The sequence below is a fragment of the Elaeis guineensis genome, chromosome 16 (genome assembly GCF_000442705.2).
Source record: "Elaeis guineensis isolate ETL-2024a chromosome 16, EG11, whole genome shotgun sequence".
NCBI classification, from domain to species: Eukaryota; Viridiplantae; Streptophyta; class Magnoliopsida; order Arecales; family Arecaceae; genus Elaeis; species Elaeis guineensis.
The window spans coordinates 45129974-45142835 of NC_026008.2; the positions used below are offsets into that span (position 1 = coordinate 45129974).

Genomic DNA, 12862 nt, shown 5'->3' on the forward strand with positions numbered 1-12862 from the left:
ACACATCCGGATGACTCGCTAAGTGGGCGATGAAGCTTAGCGAGTTCGACATTCAGTACCGACCAAGGCCTGCCTTGAAGGCTCAGGTCTTGGCCGACTTCATCGCTAAATGCCCGACGACCGACCGAGGGTCGGGAGCTGAAGGCCCGGGACGAGATTCGGTCTCTGAGCCAGACCCGATCTCCACCTGGGTACTCCACATCGACGGAGCCTCCAACGCTCAGGGAAGCGGGGCCGGGCTCCTGCTCACGAATTCGGATGGGGTAGTCACCGAATACGCCCTCCGGTTCGACTTCAAGGCCTCCAACAATCAAGCCGAATATGAGGCACTCCTCGCGGGCTTGAGGATGGCGAAGGAGTTGGGCATCGACAGCCTCCGAGCATTCTCCGACTCTCAGCTGATCGTGGGGCAGGTCAAGGGCGACTTCGAGGTGTGAGATCCGACCATGATCAAGTATCTTCAGAAAGTGAAGGACCTCGCGGCACACCTCGAGTATTTCGAGATCTCCCACATCCCCAGATCGGAGAATGCCCGTGCCGATGCTCTCTCCAGATTGGCAACGTCGGCCTATGACTCCTTGGGTCGGACGTTCGTCGAAAACCTCCAGCAGCCGAGCATAGATCGGGTCGAAGAAGTACAGCAGCTAACGTCCGAACCAAGCTGGATGGACCCGATCGTCCGGTACCTGACCGACGGGACCAGTCCCGAAGATCCCACGGAGGCCAAGCGACTCCGATGGTCGGCGTCGCAATATGTGATCATGGACGGCCGACTCTATAAGAGGTCGTTCTCCCTCCCTCTGCTCAGATGCTTGGGACCGACCGACGCCGACTACGCTCTCCGAGAGGTTCACGAAGGTATTTGTGGAATCACTTGGGGGGCAAGTCCTTAGCCTTCAAGGTCTTGCGACAAGGCTACTACTGACCGACTATAAGAAGGATGCGGCAGAGTTGGTCCGAAGGTGCGAGCCATGCCAGAAGTATGCCAATATTCAGCACCAACCGGCCAGCCAAATCGCTCCCATTGTCGCTCCGTGGCCCTTCGCTCAGTGGGGAGTCGATATTCTCGGCCCATTCCCACCGGCGTCGGGCCAGAGGAAGTTCATTGTTGTCGCCATCGACTACTTCACGAAGTGGGTCGAGGCCGAGCCCTTGGCGCAGATCACCGAGCGGAAGATGGAGGACTTCATCCAAAATCCATCATTTTCAGGTTCGGATTGCCGCACACCATCATCACCGATAACGGACGGCAATTCGACAACCAAGACTTCAGAGACTTCTGCGCCAGGTTCCACATCCGCCACGACTAACTTCAGTCGGGCACCACAGTCCAACGGTGAGGTTGAGGTGACCAACCGAACCTTGCTCCATGGACTCAAGACTCGACTGAACGAAGCCAAAGGTCTCTGGGTCGACGTGCTGGGCTCCGTTCTGTGGGCTTACCGAACGACCCCCCGCGTCCCGACCGGGAGTCGCCGTTCAGTTTAGCTTACGGGACAGAAGCTCTGATCCCGCTCGAGATTGGCCTGCCATCTTCAAGGGTCGAGCGGTACCAAGAGCCAGACAACTCCGAAAGTCGGAGGGCCGACCTAGACCTTCTCCCTGAACTGCGAGATGAGGCTCAAATCCGAATGGCCTCATACCGACAGAGGGTCGCCCGGTATTACAATGCCAAGGTCAGACCAAAGCTCTTCAGGCCTGGCGACCTAGTCTTGAGAAGGCAGAAGTGTCGAAGCCCTTGGACCAAGGGAAGCTGGCTCCCAACTGGGAAGGACCCTACAAGGTTGCTGACACCTTCGGGCCGAGAGCCTATCGGCTGGAGACCCTTGAGGGGAAGCCCATTCCCGGACTTGGAACGCCGACAACTTGAAGCTGTATTACCAGTGAATTCTGTAATTCAATTGTCGGAATACAAGTTCAGTTTGAAAAATCGGAGTTCTAACTCTTGACTATTGATCGGCGATCAGCCCCGACGAATCGACGCGGACCTGGCACCGACGACACATCGGGCCCTTACACGGACCGATGCATCTACAATGACGGGAGTCAATACCCCTTCGACGACTCGTCGGACCTTCACAAGGGCCGACGGACTCTTATGAACGGGAGTTACACTCCTTCGACTTTCGGCAACACATCCGCCCCTGACAAAGGCCGATGCAGCTGTTGCGACGGGAGTTCATACTCCTTCTACGGTCGAATTTTCGGGCAGAATCCATCGGCCGACTGGCCGATCGGGCCCCGACCGAAAGAAAGGCTAAAAGCCCACGCGACTATTGCCGCGACTTCCGACCAGGCTACGGCCGGTCGAGGGATATTCGGCTTGCCACCGTCTATCACACGACGCGACCTTACTCGCACACACACGACTCGCCGACCGACCTACGACCGGCTGAACGACATTCGGCTTGCCACCGTCTGTCAAAAGACATGGAACCCGACGCAAGAGCATGGGGACCGACTTACTATCGTACCCCCGACACTGCGCGGACGATGATCGACCAAGTGCATCTACGGAAGTCGCCTGCCGAACCTTTTCCAGGTTCGGTCGGCTCCCGACTCAATAGATGCACCCGACTAACGGCTTCGACTATTGGAAGCCGACCTAAAGTCGGGACCCATTCCACTTTCAGGGCTATGCAAGTTGTCGGAGTCCTACCGACTCATGTGAGTTGGTGGCTTACTTAAGTTAGCGACTAAAGTTCGACATCGCAGCTATAGCCGGCATTACAAATAACAAGGAGAGAAAGAAAGAAGTTTCATTCATTGATAAAAAGGAATTACAGAGTCGGGTCGAAGCCCGATTACATGTATTTTCAAAAAGACAAAAAGTAAAGACGGTCGGCAGGGCCGATCACCCGTCCTAGTCGATCTCTTCGACCGACGGAGGATCGGGGATGATCGGCGTCTCGGCCATAAGCGACGCTGGGTCGGCCGCCGAGGGATGGTCTTCGGTCGGCAAAGGAACTTCGGTCGGCACCTGCTCCGGGACGGCCTCCTCCACCACGATGACGCCTCCCGACGGCTGGTCGGCCATCTCTTCCGTTCCTTCTCCTTCGACTTCTTCCTCCTCGGCTAGCGGCGGGACGATGCGGCTGACGTCCAACTCCGGGTACAAGACGTGGACGGCGTCCCGACCGTCCTCGAACCCGACCCGGTATGAGGCGAAGCCCGATTCGAGCATCTCCTCCCGGTATCGGTCGGAGGACCGGAAGTCCTCCACCGCCCGTTCGGCCGATTCCCTCGCCGACGTTGCCTCGTCCTCAGCTCGGGCGAGCTCCTCCCTCGCCGACTCCGCCTCGACCTTCGCCATTTCGCGTCGATCTGGGCGATGGACAGCTCCTCTTCGGCTTCCGTGAGCTTCTCCAGGCTGACCCGAAGTTGCTCGCGTTCCCCTTTGAGTTCGACAGTTGCACCATCCCGTTCGCGTCGAAGACGGCGCACGGCCCGACCTTTGTGCCTGGCCTCCTTCTTGGCCGACTGTAGTTCGGACCGAAGCTGGGAAACCTCGTCGACTAACTTGGCCTCCCGATCGGCCGACTGCAGGAGTTGTTCGGCCAACATCGCCCTCTCAGCTTCGGCCGCCGCCGACTTCTCCTTGAAGGCTGCTCGAACGTTGCCGAACCTTTGGTACCCGGCCTCAAGTTCGGACATTGTGAAGATCAGCTGCCGATCAAAAAGCTTCGTCAGAATCGCATGACAAGAAAAAATTCTAAGTAGGGAGGCGCGGAGCTTACCTCAACCATCGTCGGGTAGAACCGCGACAGCATCTCGATCACCTGCCGAGACCGCAGCGATTCTACGTCGGCTGGGAGGAGGATCCCTTGGCACAACCTCCTCGCAAGGTTGTGGTCGGCCAATGCCGACGAACCCTCGGGGTAGTATGCGCTGGGAGGCATTGAGCGGCTCCCCGACCTATCCTCCTCCTCGGGCTCCATCGGGGCTTTCCCCCGATCAGCTGCCCCGACCGACGGTACTGGCAGCGACGGCACGCTGGAGTTTGAGCCGGCGCCCCCCGTTGCGCCAGCGGACGCCGTCGGGTGATGTTCGGCTTCCCGAACGACATCCGGCTCCACCCGCACCGGCGAAGCCGCCGATACTTCTTCGGCCGCCCCCTCAGTCGGCCTCTCCTCAGCTCGGACCGTCGGAGCCACGAGGGCTATGATCGGCTCCGACTGGTCGGTCGCCGACGCCTCGACGGTTGGCGGGGCTGGGGTTGGTTTCTTTGCAGGGCGCGAAGGGCCGGCCCCCGACGCTGGCCTCTTCCTCGTGGCGAACTGCCGAATTTCGGCATCAGTCGGCCTCATCCTCGGTGGTGTCCCTGCAATACCAACAAGAGAGTTAATGGCTGGGCCAAAAGCCGACCAAAAGATGGACAAAAAGAAAAGCCGGAGGATCGGACGATACCTATTCGGGGGACCAGACTCAGGCCGGCGTCATAGAGAGCTTGTTCGGTAACAAGCTCCCTCTGCTTCGGTACCGACATGTCCTTCAGTCGGTGGAAGTCCTCCCGGTCGTCCACATCCACCCGACTGTTGTCGTTGGCCTCTGTTCGGGGTATACCCCAACGAGAAGGAAAGCCCCAAGAAGAAGAGGAGGAAACAAAGAAAAACTGGTTCTTCCATCCATGAATGGACGATGGAAGACCAGTTATGAAAGCAAGACCCTTCCGAGGGTTGAAGAGCCACCACCCTCGGGCTTTAGGATGGGGTCGGAGCACAAAGAAGGCCCGGAAGAGTGAAACGCGGGGGTTGGTCGGCAAGAGCTGACACAACAGCGCGAAAGAAATGATTAACCGAACAGAGTTCGGCGCCAGTTGCGCCGGACAGAGTCCGTAGTAATCAAGCAGATTCCGGACGAACTCCGGAATCGAAAGTCAAAGACCCGCGCGAAGGTCTTCAACGTACAGCGCCAGATCGCCAGGCGGAGGGTTGTTGACCCGACCGCCGGCCCCTGGAGCGGAGAGCCGAAACTGCTCCGGGATGCGATAGTGCTCCCGAAGCTGATCGACGTTCGGCCCCGAAAGCGAGGAGACCTCATCTCCTGGAGTCGATCGGGAGTCGTCGGTCGGGTTTCCCGACCGAGCTCCCTGAGTCGGTTTCCTGGTCATTATGCAGGGACCGAAAGGGAAGAAAGGAAGGAAGAAGGAAAAAGGGGGACCACGAACCGGATGGACCCTCCGCAGGCGAAGAAGAGCTCTGCCCGCGACGACTGAAAAATCGCCCGGACAGAGTTTCCCCAGCGAAATGTTGCAAATGCGGGTCAGGGTCCGGGAGGTCCTATATATATAGGGCCGACCGACGGCCGAGATCCTTCCGCGCCAACCGAAGACCTGCAGATGCGCGACGCGTGGCGCCCACCGGTTGGCGGAAGATTCGGCGCGCCCCGCCCCGGGACGGCCGCACCGCCCGCATTAAATGCCGGAGAGGGCGCCGGCCAACCACCTTGACACGCGGCACGCGGGGCGCGGCCCTGCATCCACGCACCCGCGCCGGTTCGCATTCCCGATGGGACGCCTGACAGCGGCTTTCTCTTCCGCGATCGGCGCCGAATATCCGATCGACTGACGCCGTATCGTCCGGTGCCCGATCTTCTGACACCGACGTAACGACTGACGACGACAAGACGTGGCGTCTGACGCCTGACGCCGACGTGACCTCTGACATCGACTGGACGTCCGGATCGCTGAGCATTCATGAGGCGTCTGACATCGGATCATCCGACAGTACGGTCGGACCTACACGTGCGACGAATCCACTCCCAGTCGTCCGGGATTGCTGCCCGAATGGAAGCATCGTCCTGCTCACCACCCGACTTGGGAGTGGAGGGGGGCAACTGTTGGGGATACCCCCCGACCGACTGCCGGAGGGCCCGACCGACCGGAGGGCCCGACCGACTGCCGGAGGGCCCGACCGACCGGAGGGCCCGACCGACTGTCGTAGGGCCCGACATACGACCGGGAGGCCCGACCGACCGGACTGTCCGACCGCCTGGCGGCCTGACCGCCTCCGCCGGACGACTCCGACTGGCCGAGAGGCCGACCGATCGCCGGTCGGGGCGACCGACTGACGGAAGCCATCAGCAGCTAACCGCCGGCCGTCCAACGGCCCGTCGCCGACCGGAGGTATGTCGGGCGTGTCCATCCCGACCGATCGAACCCCGAGGTTCGATGGCCGACTTACATGATGCTCGCCGACCAATGGAGGGACCCGACACCACTTATCTGGCTACCGACTTTAGGTCGGTCGGCTCCTCCAACCGCCGTACAGCCGCCAGACGTTGTCAGCTCTGACACGGACATGTGGCGCAGTTACCTAGGGGCATTGTCCCGTCGAGAGCCGGGTCAACCCTGGTGATTAGACGGCTACACGGCGACATGACATTTTCACGGCGGCTCTGACAGCCCACAGTGAGTTGACAGTTCCTCACTTGTCCGCGCCATTAATGACGGCGCCATACCTAGCTCCGCTATATATACCGGGGAAGGCAACAGTGCAAAGGATCCGCTCCGTCTCTCCCAAAAACGTAGGCTCGCTCCTCTCTCTCTCTCTCCCTCTTTCTCAGAGCTCTCTGTTTGCATTTCACTGTTGCCCAGTCACCTCTCTGACTTGACCGTCGGAGGGTCCCCGCCGGAGCTACCTCCGGTCAGTGCGGACTTCCTTTTTTGCAGGCGCTCGTTCCCGGCGACCAGGCGACGAGGCGATTGGCCGCAACAATATGTATACAAGGGAAATCTGTTCAAGCTTTAATATCAATATCTTCATTTGGTACCGAAAGCACCAATCAGCGCATAATGTTTGGGTCACTGGAATATTTGGGCTGTTAGATTTGATGCGGTCTAGGCTATTCATTAAAGCATGGGAAAGCTATCAACTTCATAATCCAGATATGGATCTCAAAGTATATGGTGTGTGTCTGGAATTGAAAAGTAGCATGCACTCCATCATAGCACTTTATCTGCAGTGATTTAAAACACACCTTGTTATCGAACTGTTCTTCCTCCCTTTATATGCAATGACTCTAGCCCTTCCACCTAGATTTCAGCCATTCAACAAATTCCACATAATATGAACTGAACTCATTTTTCTCACAAAAAAGCAGAACATAGATTGGTTATGGTAGCGAGATTCCAACCGTTGTGCCTAACTCTAGTTTAAGCGAAACGGGTCCTAATTTAGTGGACTAAGCTCGGGCAATTAGATTAAACCGGGTTCCTTATGACCCAGACCGGAATAGACCGATCGGGGCCAAGTCGGAATTATCGGCTCAAACAAAATCCCAAGGCAATCCACATTATCTATCCCTCCCCTAGAGCACCGGCGAATGGGAGAAGAAAGCCTTTCGAGCCAGAAAATATGGCGACAATCTCCGCAGTCTCTTCCTCTCTCCACTGCCGAATTTGTCGTCTCTCCTCCCCCTCTTTCCGGCCCTCTCCTCCTCCCTCCTCTCTCGCTTCGTTCGCCTCCCTCCGCCACGTTCCAAGCCTTGCTCTATCTCGGTCTCAGAGGAGGCCGTTCCCGAGCTTTGGAAGGGCCGTGAGGGCGGTCGCGGAGGAGGAAACCGTAGTCCCAGAAGAAGAACAAGCAGCGGCCATCGCGCCGGAAGAAGAAAGCCCGTCCGCCGACCCGAACGTCTCCGTCCCGGTGTCACCCTCCGACATGCTTACCATACTCTTCAAGGCACGACCTTTTCCCCCCTTTCCTCTTTTATTGCTATATGGATGAAGTTTTCTAGTGGTTTTGTTCACTGGTTTCTTGATGTGAAGGCGGAGGGAACTATGGATGAGTCGGCGATACCTGCAGTCACCAAGGCTCTGGAGGTTGGTTTAGCCATGACCGGTTCATGGGTTGTTGCTTTGATCTTGTTCTAGTTTTCAAGGTTTGTTCTTTGTCTTTTCTTACAGGGAACGGAGGGCATTAGCGATTTGAAAGTTCAAGTCGCTGAGGGAATTGCTAGCGTTGAGGTAATACAATATTCTTTTGGGATTTCTCATGTATAGATTCGCAATTGAGATTAATTAGGCATTCTTGCAATCAAATGGGTTGTGTTTCAAGAGCAAAGTTCCTAACTTGTTGAGGGATTTGAATTTTTATGATTGAGTTGGTATTGTTGGAATTTTTATGAAGAAGTTACAAGCGATGTGACCAATATTACTGTAATTAGAGAATAAATACTTCAAAGTAAAATCATGGTAGAATCTCTAGTGCATGTTATTGCATGGTAATGCTCCTGGCTTGTGTTCATAAGATATGTACTTAGCAATTTAGCATGTTGACTGCAAAATGCAAATCCCAGTTGTCTTTCCTTTCTTTTCTTTTCAGGATAATCTTTTTTGAGGGTAAACGGAGGAAGTAAGAAGCTTCCCCCTTTGCAGGATGTCATGTTTCTTAACTCTCACTTTAAATTGTTGCTGTATATCTCCATTTAGATTGCCACACTCCATCTTCCTATCTCCATGAAAATAAAAGCTGACCTGGGGCATTGCTTTTATCTAGGATTCTTTGATCAATTGAGATTTCAAAAGATAAGTATCACCAACAGCTCTTAGCAGAAGATATAAGCTCATGAAGGATATGACTTCACCCTATGACTTCTAGTATAAATCCCTTTTTTGTGTATTCACTTATCGTTGAGAAGGGAAAAAGTACCTGTCCCAATATAGTCAAAGTTGCTCTAGAAGATGTACTGATTTCGTCAGTTTGAAAATGCCCTTCCTTGCTTCTTGAACCTTTGGATCACTAAATTTGTTTCTTCCAACTTCCTTTTACTGTTCTTGCAGCAAGATGTATCACATGATGTTTGAACGATCATGAACATGAACTGCAATTTAACTGCACTTAAAGAAAAATTTCAGAGTAAAACATGTTCTCATGTTTATATTATTTTAACTTCAACTGAAATTAAAAGATTTAAATTACTTTTCACTGAAATTAAAAGATTTAATTTCCTTTTCCCTCTTTTATTTCAAATTTTACTTGCAAACCCCATCGCTATTTAAGGTTCTGGTGCAATTCTTCTTGAAAAGTAGGACTGGCTTATTTCGTTTCAAGGCTGCTTGTGAAACCAATTTACTGCTGTGCCAGTCCCTAGAATTGTTTTGGTTTATGATTAGAGAATGTTAAGTTGTCGATGCTTTTTTCTTCTTCTCGTATCCTCATCCCCGCTGTCATCTTCATTCTAAGACCATTTTGAATGTCTGTGTGGAAACTCTTAACAATTCTGTACTCTTCTTGTCGCATTCCTGCTCCTACTTATGTTCCACCTTCTTAGATTTAGTAGATTCACACTACTACTTCATTTAGGCATCGTATGATAAGATGTCGACGTCAACATCATTTCTAGTAGATATGATTGGCAATACTGAATCTTATGTCTTTTTTCTCCTTGGTGCCAGGAAAGATGCTTATTTGACCTTGATTCTAGTTGAAGTGTGTTGCATGCTTCAGAAGCATAACATAAGCTGTGTCTTTGGAATGTTGAGACTGATGATTATAGATGGTTACTTGGTGATAATATCATTTGGGTGTTTGTCCATTTGATCTCATACTGAAGCCGTTTCTAAAGACTTTATTTATCCATCTGACTACACCAAGTTGTATCCATCACCTGGTGCTGTATGATGATGAGCCATGCCTTCATTTTTTTTGTATCACAGGAAGTCTTGTTATTTTGATGATTGACTTTGTGGACTTCATGGTTGAATTCTCTCCTATTTCCTGGGTTTTGTGCATGTTCAACTTTCCTTTTGCACAATAAAGTATACCTGAATCTTCTATGACTGACCATCTGTTGGATAAGAAAAAGTTTTACTCCATTTTCAAAAGGTATTTGTGCAAAAGACCTTGAACATTATATTCTACATAATTTAATTACCCATTATCTGTTTACTTGGTGGAGCTGTACTTCCATGTATGGCTTTTGCACCCTCCACATATAGGTCTGTGTGCATAAATCCGGTGACAAGTTCTAACAACTTTCAATTGCTGAAATTTGTATAGTTGCGTCATCCCTTATCAAATGGCTAGACTATGTATGATATTCTTGAAGCTTGAATATCAAACAATGGCATGAATTCAGTGTTTTTTCACTTGGCTACAAAACCAAGTATTTCTAGTTGAGGAGGGCTCACATCCAATATATGGAGCACCAAAATTAATCTCGCAATTATGGAATTCATTGCTAACTATAAAATATATCACACGTAGACCTATATAAAAAGGGGCATAAGTCAACAAGATGAATAAAAGCATGTATTGACTACACTATACTCTATTCTTCCTCTTTTCCCTCAATATGATCACCTGTTAAATACCCCATTTCATTTCTCTCCTTTCCTTCCCCTTCTCTCTTTTATTTTCTCTCCTTTCTGAGGGATGATGGCATCCTCTTTCACCAATTTTCTGCTTTCCCTAAAAGAAGACCGAGGTAGGTGAAGAACATTGTCTTCCTTCCTCATGAGGCTCTACATATATTCCCTCCGTCTATCTTCCGCTCCTTTTTTTTCTCTTCAGTTTTGATTTTTCCTTTTGTTTTATCATGCCACCAAAGCCAGCAGACAATCTACCTTTTCACTCCCTTCAACTCATTATAAGCATGATGTATGTCCACGGACTTGTGTGCATTTTCATGGCATTTTAAGTCAAGCATAGTATTGATCTAATCTTTGTCATTGTTGACCCTGTATTAGAGGGCCTAAGGTCAAATATTTTAAAAATTGAATGTCAATGATGTTTGTGCCAATTGAGTTAACAGTATTAAGTGCGATGATTTTTTCTAGTCTTTTTGGGAATTGAACATAAACCTGCAAGTAGTCCTTTCCTGATGTGCCAAAACAATTGGTCTGCAATCTTTAAACCTTGGTCATTGTTCCCGTTGCTGCCTGCCTGTATGCTGTATGACTCTCATCCAGACAAAGATTCAGATAAATTTCAACCTGATTATTTATCTTTGGAGGGAAAAAAAGGAAAGATTGGTAAAGGCATCACTGGCATATACTATAATATGCTCCAAACTTCCATGGAAAGTTCTGAATCTATGCGGCCTACATAAGGTATCAAAAATGCACATAATGTTTGCTTGCAAAAAGTGCAAAGAATTTTTTTAAGTTCATACTTTTCTTTGATAACAGTTCTAAGTTCATCCTTTATTGCTCTAAAAGATGGATTAATTTTGGGTGCAGTTGGCAAAGCAGACTACTGTACAAGCTACAGGAGTGGCTTCCAGTTTGGTTGAGACCATACAAGGATCAGGCTTTAAGTTGCAAACTTTTTATTTGAGTTTTGAGGATGAAGAGGATGCTATCGACTAGCTTTGCATATTGATGGATCTCTTTCTTGCTTATGATTTTTTTCCATTAATGCTGTAATATTAATATAATATTATATTCAAAGATATGTTTTTAATTCTTGACTTGGCAACTTTATTTGTCTCAGTATTTGACAGAATTTGTCAAGATACTTGCCTTGCAGATGACTGCATGATCAGATTCAAGCTTGGGAACAACAAACAATAATTTATATTTAGATGATGTAACTTGTAGTGCTAAGGTGATCTGTCATCTCAGTTCTCAACGTTCTATCATCCTGTCAAGTGATGAGGAAACTAAGTTTGCATGTATAAGTAATATTAATTGTTCGTTCGTCTGGTTCATATGTGTGCCAATTCTTTCAACATATGATTGTTTTGCCTCATCTCATACCTTAAATTAGAAAATCATAATTTTCTCCGGTCTTATGTGAAAATGTTTGCATTTTGTGATAGATTCACTACTATATGCTACTGTTTTTGGAACGAGGACTTGTCACCAGAATTTCTCATAATACATAGTCATGCTGAATTAGGGTTCATCATCAACAACGCAGTCCAACTATCTCAAGTTCATGTAAACCTTATTTAATTACCCATGGAATCAAAGAACAATAGAGACTGGTTAACAATCAAAATTCTCTCTATACTCCGAGGTGATTAAAATTGTGTAACTAAAGATCCGCGGCCTTTGTTGCAACCGGGGTTCATGAATGGTTGGATGTTGAGATGAATAACAAATTTAAAAAATAGATTAATTCTGGTGCCTTTTGTTTTTTTTCTTTTTTCTGAACAATACTATACAAACAAAATGTGCGAGACATGAGAATTCTGAGATTTTCTTTTATCATCTATGAAGCTATTAACTAATATTATTTTGTTTTCCCCCTCTTTATATAAAAACTGAAAAAAAAAAAAGGGACCATTTTTAAACAAATCAAGAAAATATATTGTCTATATTTTGTAGATGTTCTATTTGTTTCCCCTATTTTTATGACAATCAGTAAAACCGAGTGTTCTTAGTTATATTTATGCTAAGAGGATTTGAACACGTTAATGTGACGCTTTAGACCAAGTCAGCCATCTTAACATATATAAAATTTAAAATTTTTAAAATTATTCATCTCATGCCCCTGAATCTTAGCTCGGATGACACAATCCGGGCCGGTTAGTCGGTCCTCGTTTCAATCCTACATGTATAAATCTCTAGTGTCAGGAAGAGATCTGTCCTGGATTCTGGGCTAGATGAAAGTCTGATGGCTATGGGACAGATAGCAGGGAATAACACCTCCCAGTTCCATTCCATTATATTGGATGTCCTTCTTTCGACTGCCTCAACAGATGATCAGTGGAAGTGATAAAAAAGACGAGATATTCTCCGGAGAAGGGATAAACCATATAAATGGGGTCATTGTCTGATCAAATGGGAAAAAGTCTGTCATCCCAAAGTTTTAGGTGGGCTAGGAGTCATTGATTTAGATATGTTTTATCCATGTCTTCTATCAAAGCGATGGTGGTGCCTTTATAAAAATCAGTTGACCATGCGGAACAAACTTGT

The 12862-nt window shown here is 49.3% G+C and overlaps 1 protein-coding gene across 5 annotated transcripts; it reads left to right on the forward strand.

Annotated features, from left to right (window-relative positions):
- The first annotated feature begins 7295 nt into the window (after positions 1-7295).
- On the forward strand, positions 7296-11417 carry LOC105059147 (uncharacterized). Of its 5 annotated transcripts, none has more exons than XM_029268660.2 (5): positions 7296-7679; positions 7766-7819; positions 7904-7963; positions 10910-11050; positions 11180-11417. In XM_029268660.2, exons 1-5 carry the CDS (start codon positions 7356-7358, stop codon positions 11306-11308), a joined length of 708 nt encoding a protein of 235 aa, XP_029124493.1. In that variant the 5' UTR covers positions 7296-7355; the 3' UTR covers positions 11309-11417. The 5 variants fall into 5 exon arrangements, with proteins under 5 accessions (XP_029124493.1, XP_010940667.1, XP_010940669.1 ...); XM_010942365.2 differs by having other exon boundaries at positions 10964-11050; XM_010942367.4 differs by lacking the exon at positions 11180-11417 and having other exon boundaries at positions 7298-7679; positions 10954-11050.
- Positions 11418-12862: the final 1445 nt, after the last annotated feature.

What these genes read in the sequence shown, in the direction of transcription:
- LOC105059147 (XM_029268660.2), top strand. Translation starts at nt 7,356, where the DNA reads ATGGCGACAATCTCCGCAGTCTCTTCCTCTCTCCACTGCCGAATTTGT. An exon ending in TGCTTACCATACTCTTCAAG is followed by an intron (nt 7,680 to 7,765) that starts GCACGACCTTTT and finishes CTTGATGTGAAG; the next exon opens with GCGGAGGGAACTATGGATGA. An exon ending in CAGTCACCAAGGCTCTGGAG is followed by an intron (nt 7,820 to 7,903) that starts GTTGGTTTAGCC and finishes CTTTTCTTACAG; the next exon opens with GGAACGGAGGGCATTAGCGA.